The sequence below is a fragment of the Cotesia glomerata genome, linkage group LG5 (genome assembly GCF_020080835.1).
Source record: "Cotesia glomerata isolate CgM1 linkage group LG5, MPM_Cglom_v2.3, whole genome shotgun sequence".
Lineage (NCBI taxonomy): Eukaryota > Metazoa > Arthropoda > Insecta > Hymenoptera > Braconidae > Cotesia > Cotesia glomerata.
Window position 1 is genome coordinate 26,032,032 of NC_058162.1, and position 13,695 is coordinate 26,045,726.

General features: G+C 23.1%; 2 protein-coding genes across 2 annotated transcripts; one reads left to right on the plus strand and one right to left on the minus strand.

The window, feature by feature from the left end:
• Window positions 1-197: 197 nt before the first annotated feature.
• LOC123266271 (peroxisomal membrane protein 2) lies at window positions 198-3,343 on the minus strand. Its single transcript, XM_044730424.1, has 5 exons — window positions 3,183-3,343; window positions 2,811-2,906; window positions 2,596-2,743; window positions 483-602; window positions 198-419 (listed from the first exon to the last, which is right to left on the minus strand). Exons 1-5 carry the CDS (start codon window positions 3,278-3,280, stop codon window positions 324-326), a joined length of 558 nt encoding a protein of 185 aa, XP_044586359.1. The 5' UTR covers window positions 3,281-3,343; the 3' UTR covers window positions 198-323.
• Window positions 3,344-3,548: 205 nt separating this feature from the next.
• Window positions 3,549-13,623, plus strand: LOC123266270 (vacuolar fusion protein CCZ1 homolog). Its single transcript, XM_044730423.1, has 9 exons — window positions 3,549-3,781; window positions 3,845-3,942; window positions 7,088-7,181; window positions 7,293-7,508; window positions 7,954-8,129; window positions 8,970-9,113; window positions 9,214-9,359; window positions 9,589-9,978; window positions 13,530-13,623. Exons 1-9 carry the CDS (start codon window positions 3,707-3,709, stop codon window positions 13,580-13,582), a joined length of 1,392 nt encoding a protein of 463 aa, XP_044586358.1. The 5' UTR covers window positions 3,549-3,706; the 3' UTR covers window positions 13,583-13,623.
• The last annotated feature ends 72 nt before the right edge of the window (window positions 13,624-13,695 follow it).

A 13,695-nucleotide genomic window follows, 5' to 3' on the forward strand; every position in this document is an offset into this window, starting at 1 on the left:
CAGAAGCTTTTAAATAAAATTTTTAGTTAATTAATTTAATGATATTAATTGAAATTAATTTACTGTAATTAATTAATATTTGTCGTTAAAAAAAAATATTAAATTTCTGAATTAATAAAAAAATAAATAAATGAATCTGTAATATAAAACATGTATTGTTGTTGTGTGATTAAAGTTCCAAGTGCTTGATAATAAAATTAAATTTTAAAAATTAACAAATTTTATTTATTAATTTACTTACGTTTGTAACATTGAAAAAGGAATGTAAATTGTAATTAAAAAAATGTAATGGCAATTATTCAAAATTTGTTTTTTTTTGCCCTTTAATTTCTTCTTTGTCTTCTAGCATCGCGAGCTCGGACGTTTGCTAGGTACACTGTCCATGCAAGGCCGATGAAGTTCACCACCAAGACTTTTAACTAAGAAATTTTATTTTAATTAATAACATTATTTTTTTTTTGAGGATGAAATTAAATAATTACCATTGGTGGAACGTAACGAATGTTTATAAATTGCAAAAGTGTTAAATATTTTAAATTAGCACTGAGGACCGGCCAATAGAGTCTTTGGAGATTTGTTGATGCTTGTTGATGAGATTTACCCTAAAATGAATTATTAAAAAATAAAATTTTGCTTTATTAAATGATAACTTTTGTTAAATTGCACCGTACTTTTTTAATTATTGACGTTTTTAAAGATATAAGCTCATCTCGATGTTACACTCATCAAGAGCTTTCATTTGAGTACCCACATGCATTTTTGATATATTTTTCATATATATATATATATATATATATATATATATATATATATATATATATATATATATATATATATATATATATAAATATATATGAAAAATGCATGTGGGTACTCAAATGAAAGCTCTTGATGAGTGTAACTTCAAGATGAGCTTATATCTTTAAAAATGTCAATAGTTCACAAGATACAATGTCATTTCTTAATTATTGACATTTTTTAAGATATAAACTCATTTCGATGTTACACTCATCAAAAGCTTTCATTTGAGTACCCACATGCATTTTTGATATATTTTTCATAGATACATATATATAATATATATATATATATAAATATATAAAATATATGAAAAATTGATTTGGGTACTCAAATTAAAGGTCTCAATGAGTGTAACATCGGGATGAGTTTATATCTTCAAAAATGTCAGTAGTTCACAAGATACAATGTCATTTCTTAATTATTGACATTTCTTAAGATATAAACTCATTTCGATGTTACACTCTTCAAAAGCTTTCATTTGAGTACCCACATGCATTTTTTATATATTTTTTATAGATACATATATATAATATATATAAATATATAAAATATATGAAAAATTGATGTGGGTACTCAAATGAAAGGTCTTGATCAGTGTAACATCGAAATGAGCTTATATCTTCAAAAATGTCAGTAGTTCACAAGATACAAGGTCATTTCTTAATTATTGATAATTTTAAAGAAGCTCATTCTGATGTTACACTCATCAAGAGCTTTCATTTGAGTACCCACATGCATTTTTGATATATTTTTCATATATACATATATATATATATATATATATAAATATATGAATAATTGACGTGGGTACTCAAATGAAAGGTCTTGATCAGTGTAACATCGGAATGAGCTTATATCTTTAAAAATAATAGTTTAAAAAAACTAAAAACACGCTTTTTATAGAAAACCAAACTAAAAAATAGAAAATAAATTTAAATTAAGAATAGTGTTAAAAATTTCAATAAATATAAATTAATAATAGTGTAAATAAAAAAAATGTATTTTATTTTAAAAAAAGCGTGAGGTGCATGGTGTCAATAGTTATAAATATTTTATTGACAGATATGAGTAGAGTGATTATCATTTTGATAATATCTTAAAAAGCACCCCACGCTTTTTTTAAAATAAAATACATTTTTTTATTTACACTATTATTAATTTATATTTATTGAAATTTTTAACACTATTCTTAATTTAAATTCATTTTCTATTTTTAGTTTGGTTTTCTATAAAAAGCGTGTTTTAGTTTTTTAAACTATTATTTATTTTTTACTTTTTAGTTTGGTTTATTTATAAAAGCGTGATTTTTTAGTTTTTTTAAACTATTATTTGTTGATTATCAAAAATATTCAGGCGCGCAAATTACCCACGGAGAGTTACATACTGACATACTGACACACTGACATACAAGTGAAGCTAATAAAAAAAAAAATAATTATTTATAAATATTATAAATACGGGGAATCAGAGTTCGATTTCGGAGAGCGAGCCTGAGAAACGGCTACCAGAACCAAGGAAGGCCGCAGGCGCGCAGATTACCCACGGAGAGTTACTGACATACTGACAAACTGACAAACTGACATACAAGTGAAGCTAATATAAAGCGTGTAAAAATGTCAACAGTTCTCAAGATACAATGTCATTTCTTAATTATATATCCAGAAATATAGTATTTTCGAATGCAGCTTAAATTAATTATTAAAAAAATATTTTATAAAAATTATGACATCAAAGTTATTGAAAACAAATTCGTTTAAAAAATTATTTAATTATTTAATTTTGATAAATTTTTACCTCAAACCTAGCTAACATATAGAGAGCAAGAACTTGGAAGCATGGAGTGTACAACAATCTTTCAATCATCAAAATAGCCAGTGGATTTTTAAAATATTTATAAATAATTTTATAAAAAAAATGAGGCACTGTTCCACCAAAAAAGAGTCTGAAATAAAAAAATCAGTTATTTATTAATTTAAAATCATTAAACTATTATTTTCAAATTTAATTACCCAAATATTCCATAGGATGCAACAGTATCATGATCAATTTCTTTGACACCTTGAGTTTTTTGTGCGATATAATTTCCCAACGTGGCTATTACACAGCTGTCAAAAAAAATTAGTATTTAAAATAAATTATTACATTAAAGTTAACAATTTTTTAATTTTATTTAATAAAAAAATTTGTTCTGAAAAATTGTTCATAAAAAATTGCATTTTTAATTTTTTTAAATTTCTACATGTCAATTTTTTTTTCTAATTTTTTTTTACACTAATTTTTATTTCTTTAAAAAATTATTAAATATCTACTACTTTAATTTTCATAATAAATTGATCATATTAAAAATAAATAAATATTGAATTAAATAAATTTATTCTTACCTAGTTATTGCTTTGGTTTTTATTGGATTATTATATAAATTATTCATATAAGAAGCAACAAGATTAAAAGCAATTTCGGACGGCTTTGATAAAGACATTTTTACAAAAAAATATTTTTTTTTTTAATTAAATTTGAATATTTATTAAAATTTTACTAAAATAAATTTAATAAATTTTATTAAACTAAACTTAAAAAAAAAACAGAGTAAATATTATTTAAAGAACTTTTAATCTAACAAAAAAAAACTTATCAGCTGATAAGAATATTTATATGACTTTACTGTACATCTTTTTTAAAATTTTTATTTTTATTATTATAATTATTTTTATTTTGTATAGTTTGTTAATAGACTACAGATGGCAGATCTTCCATCTTTTACCAGTTTGTCAAAAAAATCCCAACCATTGATAGGTTAGCTGTCAAAAACAACACAATGTTATAAAAAAAACTTAAACGGCAATAATTATAAATAAATAAATTATTTATTAATTATTATTATTGATTGTTGGGTATAATAATAATAATGACTTCTAAATCAGATGTTACACTTGATCACTTTTATGTTTTTAATGGGAATTACTCCAAAAAAGAAGGAGATGTAAATATTTTATTATTATTTATAATAAATAAAATTATTTAATTAATAATTTTAATATTTTAGGAAGAAAAAAAAATATTTTATTATTATCCAGAAAAAACTGATGTCGACACAAAAATCCGTAATGTCGGATTGAGCGAAGCAATTATTAAATTTACTGAGTAAGTTATTTATTTATTTTGTAATTATTAAATGACATTAAAGTAGTCACTTAATAATTTTTTAAATTTTATTTATTGAAAAAATTATATTTTTAATTTCTTAAAATTTCTAAGGTAAAAGCCCCAATTATTGACACTATTAGAGACAAAGTTATGATTTTATTTTTTTTAAGCAATCAAATATCAATATCGTTGAATTTTGTTTGTGGTAATTTCTCAAGTATTTTTTTTACTAATTAAATTTTTTAAAATGATAATCACTGATATTTACTAATTTATTTTAAATAATTCAATAGATTATCCGGAAACACTACGTAAGCTGGTTTGATCAACTGGTAGTAGCTTTATTTTTTTTAATAATTAATATTTAATATTTTGAACTGACAGTAATTTTTTTCAATTCTTTAATTAATTAGAATTCAATAAAAATTTATATGATATTTATTCTTATTACAGATGATTAAATATATTTAAAATAATTTAGGGTGTCAATATTTAAACCCTTGTCAATAATTGGAGGTTTTACCTTATTTACTAATTAATTTTAAATAATTAAATAAATTATCCGGATTCACCAATTATTGGCACCTATACTAAGCATGCCTACCTACAATCATCTGCTTATTCTTATTTATCCAAACTTATTAAGTAATCAATTTTATTAAAGTTTATTAATAATAATTTCCATAAATGATTAATTACTTTCAAAAATATAAAAATTAATTTTAAAATAATTTATTTAATCAGAAGAGTTCAAACTCTTACAGTTAATTTTTTAGATTAAAGTCAAAAAAAGGCGTCTTAGCGCTGTCGAATGGCTGTCAATATGAGGTTCAACTTAAGAATTATCAACTAGTTATTGACACCCATTATTTAAATATTATAAAGCATACAATTAATTTCGATTATTCAATTTTATAAATTTATCATTTATTGTTAATTAAAAAAAAAAAAAAAGATATTATTAGATGAAGAAATCAATTTAAACTCGGCATTTAAAAAAAAATGCTTTTCTAATCAAAGTTGTTAAGAAAATAAACGTTCGTAAGCTGGATTGATGAACTGGTGGTAACTTTATTTTTTTTTAATATTTAATATTTTGAACTGACATTAATTTTTTTCAATTTTTTAATTAATTAGAATTTAATAAAAATTTATATGATATTTATTCTTATTACAGATGATTAAATATATTTAAAATAATTTAGGGTGTCAATATTTAGACCCTTGTCAATAATTGGAGGTTTTACCTTATTTACTAATTAATTTTAAATAATTAAATAAATTATCCGGATTCACCAATTATTGGCAGGTTAAAAAACTGATTGATCTAATTATTGACATACCTTCACCCCAATTATTGACACCTATACTAAGCATGCCTAGAATCATCTGCTTATTCTTATTTATCCAAACTTATTATTAAGTAATCAATTTTATTAAAGTTTATTAATAATAATTTCCATAAATGATTAATTACTTTTCAAAATATAAAAATTAATTTTAAAATAATTTATTTAATCAGAAGAGTTCAAACTCTTACAGTTAATTTTTTAGATTAAAGTCAAAAAAAGGCGTCTTAGCGCTGTCGAATGGCTGTCAATATGAGATTCAACTTAAGAATTATCAACTAGTTATTGACACCCATTATTTAAATATTATAAAGCATACAATTAATTTCGATTATTCAATTTTATAAATTTATCATTTATTGTTAATTAAAAAAAAAAAAAAAGATATTATTAGATGAAGAAATCAATTTAAACTCGGCATTTAAAAAAAAATGCTTTTCTAATCAAAGTTGTTAAGAAAATAAACGTTCGTAAGCTGGTTTGATGAACTGGTGGTAACTTTATTTTTTTTTTTAATAATCAATATTTAATATTTTGAACTGACATTAATTTTTTTAAACTTTTTAATCAATTAGAATTTGATAAAAATTTATATGATAGTTATTATTATTACAGATGATTAAATATATTTAAAAATATAGGGTGTCAATATTTAGATCCTGTCAATAATTAGGGCTTGTACCTTATTTACTAATTAATTTTAAATAATTAAATAAATTATCTGGATACACAATAATAGTAAGGTAAAAGCCCCAATTATTGACACTATTACAGACAAAGTTATGATTTGATTGTTTTTAGAGAATCAAATATCAATATCGTTGAATTTTGTTTGTGGTAATGTCTCAAATAATGTTTTTACTAATCAATTTCTTTTTTCAAAATGATATTCACTGATATTTACTAATTAATTTTAAATAATTTAATAGATTATCCGGATACACCAATTATTGGCAGGTTAAAAAACTGATTGATCTAATTATTGACATACCTTCACCCCAATTATTGACACCTATACTAAGCATGCCTACAATTATCTGCTTATTCTTATTTATCCAAACTTATTATTAAGTAATCAATTTTATTAAAGTTTATTAATAATAATTTCCATAAATGATTAATTACTTTCAAAAATATAAAAATTAATTTTAAAATAATTTATTTAATCAGAAGAGTTCGAACTCTTACAGTTAATTTTTTAGATTAAAGTCAAAAAAAGGCGTCTTAGCGCTGTCGAATGGCTGTCAATATGAGATTCAACTTAAGAACTATCAAATAGTTATTGATACCCATTATTTAAATATTATAAAGCATACAATTAATTTCGATTATTCAATTTTATAAATTGTTCATATATTGTTAATTAGAAAAAAAAAAGATGATATTATTAGATGAAGAAATCAATTTAAACTCGGCATTTAAAAAAAAATGCTTTTCTAATCAAAGTTGTTAAGAAAATAAACGTTCGTTAGCTGGTTTGATGAACTAGTGGTAACTTTATTTTTTTTTTTAATAATTAATATTCAATATTTTGAACTGACAGTAATTTTTTTCAAGTTTTTAATTAATTAGAATTTCATAAAAATTGATATGATAGTTATTCTTATTACAGATGAATAAATATATTTAAAATAATTTAGGGTGTCAACATTTAGACCCCTGTCAATAATTGGGGCTTTTACCTTACTTGTCAATTTTTTTTTCTAATTTATTTGTTATAAAATAAAAAAAATTATTAAATATCTAAATTATAATAATTTAAATAATATCTAATTATTTTATTCTATTTTTAGATCGTTTAATCCGGGACAAACATGTGATTATTGCAATAATCACAAAACAAGACAGATTTATTATCAGCCAGAGCCAGATTTCTGGATGATTATGGTAGATAAAAATTTTAAAACTAACATCTGACATTTTTTATTATAAAATTAATTATTTTTATGGTAAGATAACTGTTAATTTTAATTATTTAATTAGTGGAAGTTTTTTTAGATTATTGGAGTACCTTATGTGGTGAAAAATAAAGACGGGATTGATTATACCGAGTATCAGCATGACGAAGTATCAAGTTCAGTGTGTCAGGCTATACTTAAGCAAGCTTATATGAGATTTAGACTATTTATGGGATCGTTTGAGACTATTTTGAATGATCCTCAGTATGGGTCAGTTACGTTACTCAAACATAAATTAGATTATTTTTATACTGGGGTAATTTTATTATTTTTTTATATTAAATTTTTAATTATTCTTGATGTTTTGTTTAAAAACAAAGAATTTTAGTATTTACAGTGAAAATTATTATTAATTTTAAACGAATAACATCAAGAAAATTTTTTTAATGGATAATTGCAAAAAAAAATCCAACATTTTTAATTTAAACAAAATTTCAACTTGAAAATTGTCTTATTTAGAATTAAAAAAATTTTTTTTATCAATTTTATTACACTGGAATTATTAGCAGTTAATTTGACAATTGTTTAATTTTTCTAGAAAAATTAACTAAGTCTAAAAAATTATTTTTTAAAAATTGCATTCATAATATAATTTATTTGTTAAAAAAATTATAAGAAGTCTCTCAAGTTGGATTTTTAAATTAAATATTTTTACTATTTTTATTGATAATAAATAATAAAAAATTTATTAATTACTACAGTATTTACCATCATTAAAGCTGAATCATCGTGATATACTAGATATTTTTCAAGGACTACAATTTTTACCGTTAGATAAAATAACATTTTTAAAGGTCCAATGTTTTATGAACCTTATTGAAGCGACATTCCCTCAGATAAAATACACAGCATTCCTATATAACGACCAATTAGTATGGTAAATATAATAATTTCTTTATATATTTAAGAGACTTGAATTAGTGCCTTTTAAATGTTTCATTTTCTTTTATAAAATAGTTAATTTATCATGATAAATTTTCGAAGTAATTATAAATAAATTAGAATTTCGCGATAAACAAAAATTGTTTATTTATTTATTTTGTTTTGTACATGTCAATGTGGTTGGGTTAAAAATTAATTTATATAATTAAGAGACTAAGAAAAATTTTTAACGGGTATATCTTTATCGTAAATTGGGTTTGATATTTTTTCAGCGTTAGTCATTTATGATTTAAATAATTGAGAGAGTAAGGAAAATTTTCCGACGAGCTTATTATTATTTTTAAAGGAATTTTTGTAGTTTAATTTGGTATCATCAGAAAGGTCTTCATAAGAATTAGTGCCTAGGTTTTATATATTTTTTAGAAAATTTTTTATTTAAAGTTTTTGGAGTTTTTAATAGTTTGTTGGTTCTATAAATTTGTTCCATGACATTTGTCCATTAAATTATTAGTAATTGATCCTGTGATAGCACTATTATTTTTAAAATTTATTTAAAAAGTACCCAGACTATGTATAGTGTCATAAAAATCAAAAAATCATCAAGTCTAAATTTTCTTATTTACAATTCTTAATTTTCGGCAGTCACGTAGTGACTGCTTGCTAGTAAGACTTGAAATTTTTAATAAATTAATTTTTATATTAATCACTTAAAGAGATTCTTAAAACCATAATTCAAAAATTATTTTTTTCGACCAAGTACTTACAATCTAAATAATTTTTCTAGTAGAAAAAATTAAATTTTCTAAAACACTAACATTTTTTTTACTTTCTTTAGGAGCGGATTAGAGCCAGAAGACATGCAAGTTGTTTATAATTATTTAATAAGCAGTCTTTTGCCAGAGTATCTAGAAAAAGAATTTCACAGCGGGTCAATGCCACGTAATTCAGCTTCACCTTTCACAAGTTCTCATTATGGAAAGTAAGCTAATTATTTCTAAAAAAAAAAATTAAATAAATAAATAAATTCTTTAAAAAAAAAAATAAATTCTTAAAAAAAAATTAAATAAATAAATTTTTAGATTTGTCACTGGAGCATCGAGCCTAAATGAATCAATCGGTATTACAAAATCGCCAAAAGTCTTTATAAATTATCCAAATAAACCTACCTCATTATATTTAGTAGTTTATAGCGCGTTAAGTGCAACTCTCTGCCTATTTGTCGACAGTAAGTTATTATTTTATTTTATAAAATTATAAATTATAAAAAAAAAATTAAATAAATTTTTTATAAAAAAAATAAATAAATTTTTTATAAAAAAAAAAAAAATTTTTATAAAAAAAATAAATAATTTTTTTATAAAAAAAAAAAAAATTTTTATAAAAAAAATAAATAATTTTTTTATAAATAAATAAAAAAATAAATTTATAAAAAAAAAAAAAAATTTTTTTTACAGGTACAAGTTTATTAATTGACTACTTAAAAAGTCTCGACGCATTCTTGGGTCCTCAGTTGACAACTCTGGTGAACACTGTAGCAGAACAGTACTCCAAACACGTACCAGATGTATCCGACTCAGCTCCGAAGTACCTTTACTTCAACAGACTAAATTTGGCATACAAGAGTACGATCCACCTGGACAACAGACGCTGCTCAAATGTACTGACAACTCCAGAAGTATTGAGAATAATCACAGATATTAATAGTGATTCAAACAGACTGAAGGAAGACGGTGAGACGATTATTAAAACTATGAGTGACTATTGGGTTGTTGGAAAATTGTCTAACTTACGGGAATTTTATGTTGTGATACAACAAAAAAATGCAAATATTATTGAAATTGATGGTATGTATATTTTAATTATCTACAAATTATTTTATTGAAATTAGCAGACATCTGACAATTTTGAATATATTTTTTTTTTACTGAAAAATTCTAAATTCTAAATTAAACATAAAAAAAATTCTTTCAGTTTTAATTTAGATTTTGTTTGTTTATGCCAAGGCACAGGCCAAAAGTTTTTACAAGAAAAAAATTTTTGTGAGTGCATAATATAGTATTGAAAAAAATTAATTTAAATAATTTGTCCCTAAACAAAGTAAAATCGAATTAAACTTGGAAATTAATATAGAAAATAATAATCTGATATAGAATTTTAATTAGGGGTGTGCGAATATTCGAGTTTACGAATTATTCGCCTCGAATTCGAATCGAATATTCGAATGATACGAATAGTTCGAATAACTCGAATAATTCAAATAGTTCGAATAATTGGAATAGCTCGAATAATTCGAATATTTCAAATAATTCAAACAGTCGTCTTCTGTCGATAAACTAACTTATTTTTGTGTAAAAATTAATTCGTTTTATTTTATTTGACTAAATGAAGTCTTCACAATTATTTGATAGTAAAGTCTGCTTATTATTTGTAATAAATATTTCTTGGTGTATTCGGACCCCCCGTCTCGGGGCACCTCGCCATTTTAATTTTTCTCCGGGAAAATTCGATTTTTTTTTTTTTAAATAAGAACATACATTTAGAAATTCTATAGCTTTATCTCTAGCTAGAATTATTTAAATTAATTTATTTTTTTCTAAACTTAAATAAATTAAATCTATAACTATATTATATTATAGCAACATTTATATAGCCCACACGAATTTTTTTATATATTTTATATAATCCACAAATATGAGAAATATCAAATAGGTATATAAAATATATGAAAAAAATCGTGTGCATACTTTAATGAAAGGTCTCGACGAGCGTAATATTAGGATGAGCTCATATCTTGAAAAATGTCAATAACTAAGAAATGACGTTTTATTTTATCTACTAATGATATTTTTAACGATCTAAGCTCATGCTGGAGTTACACTTATCGAGAAAATTGATTTGCATACCCACACGAATTTTTCCATATATTTTATACATATTATATCTCTCATATTTGTAAAATATATAAAATATATGAAAAAATTCGTGTAAATACTCAAATTGACATTTCTCCGGGAAAATTCGATTTTTTTTTTAAATAAGAACATACATTTAGAAATTCTATAGCTTTATCTCTAGCTAGAATTATTTAAATTAATTTATTTTTTTCTAAACTTAAATAAATTAAGTCTATAACTATATTATATTATAGCAACATTTATATAGCCCACACGAATTTTTTATATATTTTATATAATCCACAAATATGAGAAATATCAAATAGGTATATAAAATATATGAAAAAAATCGTGTGCATACTTTAATAAAAGGTCTCGATGAGCGTAACATCAGGATGGGCTTACATCTTAAAAAATGTCAATAACTATTAAGAAATGATATTGTATTTTGTCTACTGATGATATTTTTAACGATATAAGCTCATCCTGAAGTTACACTTATCGAGACCTTTCATTTGAATACCCACACGAATTTTTCCATATATTTTATGCGTATGATACATCTCATATTTGTAAAATATCTGTAATATCAAAAATAAAAAGAGTATACGCCAAAAGCGTAGGCCATCAGGTAGTATTTAAGTCTAGCTGTAAGATACGATATCTGGAGTGTATGAGTGCAAGAGAGAAAGAATGAGAACGAGAGTATGTATTAAGGTACGTAGGTATGATTTTTGAGAGATGTCAGAGTAAGTACGAGGAGTGGGAAAAGGGGATAAGTGCTGAGGGTCAGTTGAATTGTGTGTAAAAGTTAGTTCTATACGAGCATTTGACAAAGACGTGCCATTTTTACACGCTTTATATTAGCTTCACTTGTATGTCAGTTTGTCAGTATGTCAGTAACTCTCCGTGGGTAATCTGCGCGCCTGCGGCCTTCCTTGGTTCTGGTAGCCGTTTCTCAGGCTCGCTCTTCGAAATCGAACTCTGATTCCCCGTATTTATAATATTTATAAATAATTATTTTTTTTATTAGCTTCACTTGTACGTCAGTATGTCAGTATGTCAGTATGTAACTCTCCGTGGGTAATTTGCGCGCCTGAATATTTTTGATAATCAACAAATAATAGTTTAAAAAAACTAAAAAATCACGCTTTTATAAATAAACCAAACTAAAAAGTAAAAAATAAATAATAGTTTAAAAAAACTAAAAACACGCTTTTTATAGAAAACCAAACTAAAAAATAGAAAATAAATTTAAATTAAGAATAGTGTTAAAAATTTCAATAAATATAAATTAATAATAGTGTAAATAAAAAAATTTATTTTATTTAAAAAAGCGTGGGGTGCTTTTTAAGATATTATCAAAATGATAATCACTCTACTCATATCTGTCAATAAAATATTTATAACTATTGACACCATGCACCTCACGCTTTTTTTTAAATAAAATACATTTTTTTTATTTACACTATTATTAATTTATATTTATTGAAATTTTAAACACTATTCTTAATTTAAATTTATTTTCTATTTTTTAGTTTGGTTTTCTATAAAAAGCGTGTTTTTAGTTTTTTTAAACTATTATTTATTCTTGTAAGACATTGTTCTAAATAAACTTACAATCATTTTAGATTCGACTAGTCATCACTTCTAGAAATAAGAACCTTATCTCTAGTTATCCATCTACAGGGGATATCACATATATATAATATATAAAAAATTTGTGTGCGTACTCATACAAAAGGTCTTGATGAGCTTATGTCTTTAAAAATGTCAATAATTAAAGAATGACTTTGTATTTTGTCTACTGATGATATTTTTAACTATGTAAGCTCATATTTCACAAATATGAGAAATATCATATATATAAAATTTCTTATTAAAAAGCTTATGCGAAGTTTTCATTGGTGTCGCTTTTTATTGCTACATTTACACTCTTTCAATGTCTGATCTATCGTGTCGTAGATCTCATTTTTAAAAAAATCGAATTTTCCCGGAGAAATGTCAAAATGGCGAGGTGCCCCGAGGCGGGGGGTATGAATACACCAAGAAATATTTATTACAAATAATAAGCTGACTTTACTATCAAATAATTATAAAGATTTCATTTAGGCAAATAAAATAAAACGAATTAATTTTTACACAAAAATTAGTTAGTTTATCGACAGAAAACGACTGTTTGAATTATTCGAATTATTCAAACTATTCGAATATTAGATTCGAATTTCGAACACTATTCGCACACCCCTAATTTTAATGTCACCAATTCAAATAATCACTCTATGAATTGCACTCACTTTATCCTTACCATCATCTTTAATGTATTAAATTTAAATTTGTTATTTATAAGACGTCATTTTAATTATTAAGATTTAATAAGTGATTGAAAACTTATTTTTTGAAGACGTAACTTTTAAAAATAAGTAAAAAAATTGTCCAAGGTCTGTTGATTTCAAAATTATTTATTTACTTACTAATTATAAATATTTTTCTATTTATAGATGAAGTAAAACGACTGTGTGACAAGCAATTAAAAAGTATATTTTTTCATTAATTATAAAAAATAATTCCTAGAATAAAAATCTATTAATTCAATTTTTTTCTCTTCAATTTATTTTGCTTTAATTGAATTTTTTCTTTTAAATTTTTATTTTTCTCTTTCTTATC

Excerpts from the sequence above, each read along its gene's own strand:
- LOC123266271 (XM_044730424.1), bottom strand. The coding sequence starts at position 3,280 with ATGTCTTTATCAAAGCCGTCCGAAATTGCTTTTAATCTTGTTGCTTCT. Across the intron at positions 2,744-2,810 it reads GCATCCTATGGAATATTTGG|ACTCTTTTTTGGTGGAACAG; the intron begins GTAATTAAATTT and ends TTTTTATTTCAG. Across the intron at positions 420-482 it reads TTCGTTACGTTCCACCAATG|TTAAAAGTCTTGGTGGTGAA; the intron begins GTAATTATTTAA and ends AAAATTTCTTAG.
- LOC123266270 (XM_044730423.1), top strand. The coding sequence starts at position 3,707 with ATGACTTCTAAATCAGATGTTACACTTGATCACTTTTATGTTTTTAAT. Across the intron at positions 3,943-7,087 it reads GCAATTATTAAATTTACTGA|ATCGTTTAATCCGGGACAAA; the intron begins GTAAGTTATTTA and ends TTCTATTTTTAG. Across the intron at positions 9,360-9,588 it reads TCTCTGCCTATTTGTCGACA|GTACAAGTTTATTAATTGAC; the intron begins GTAAGTTATTAT and ends TTTTTTTTACAG.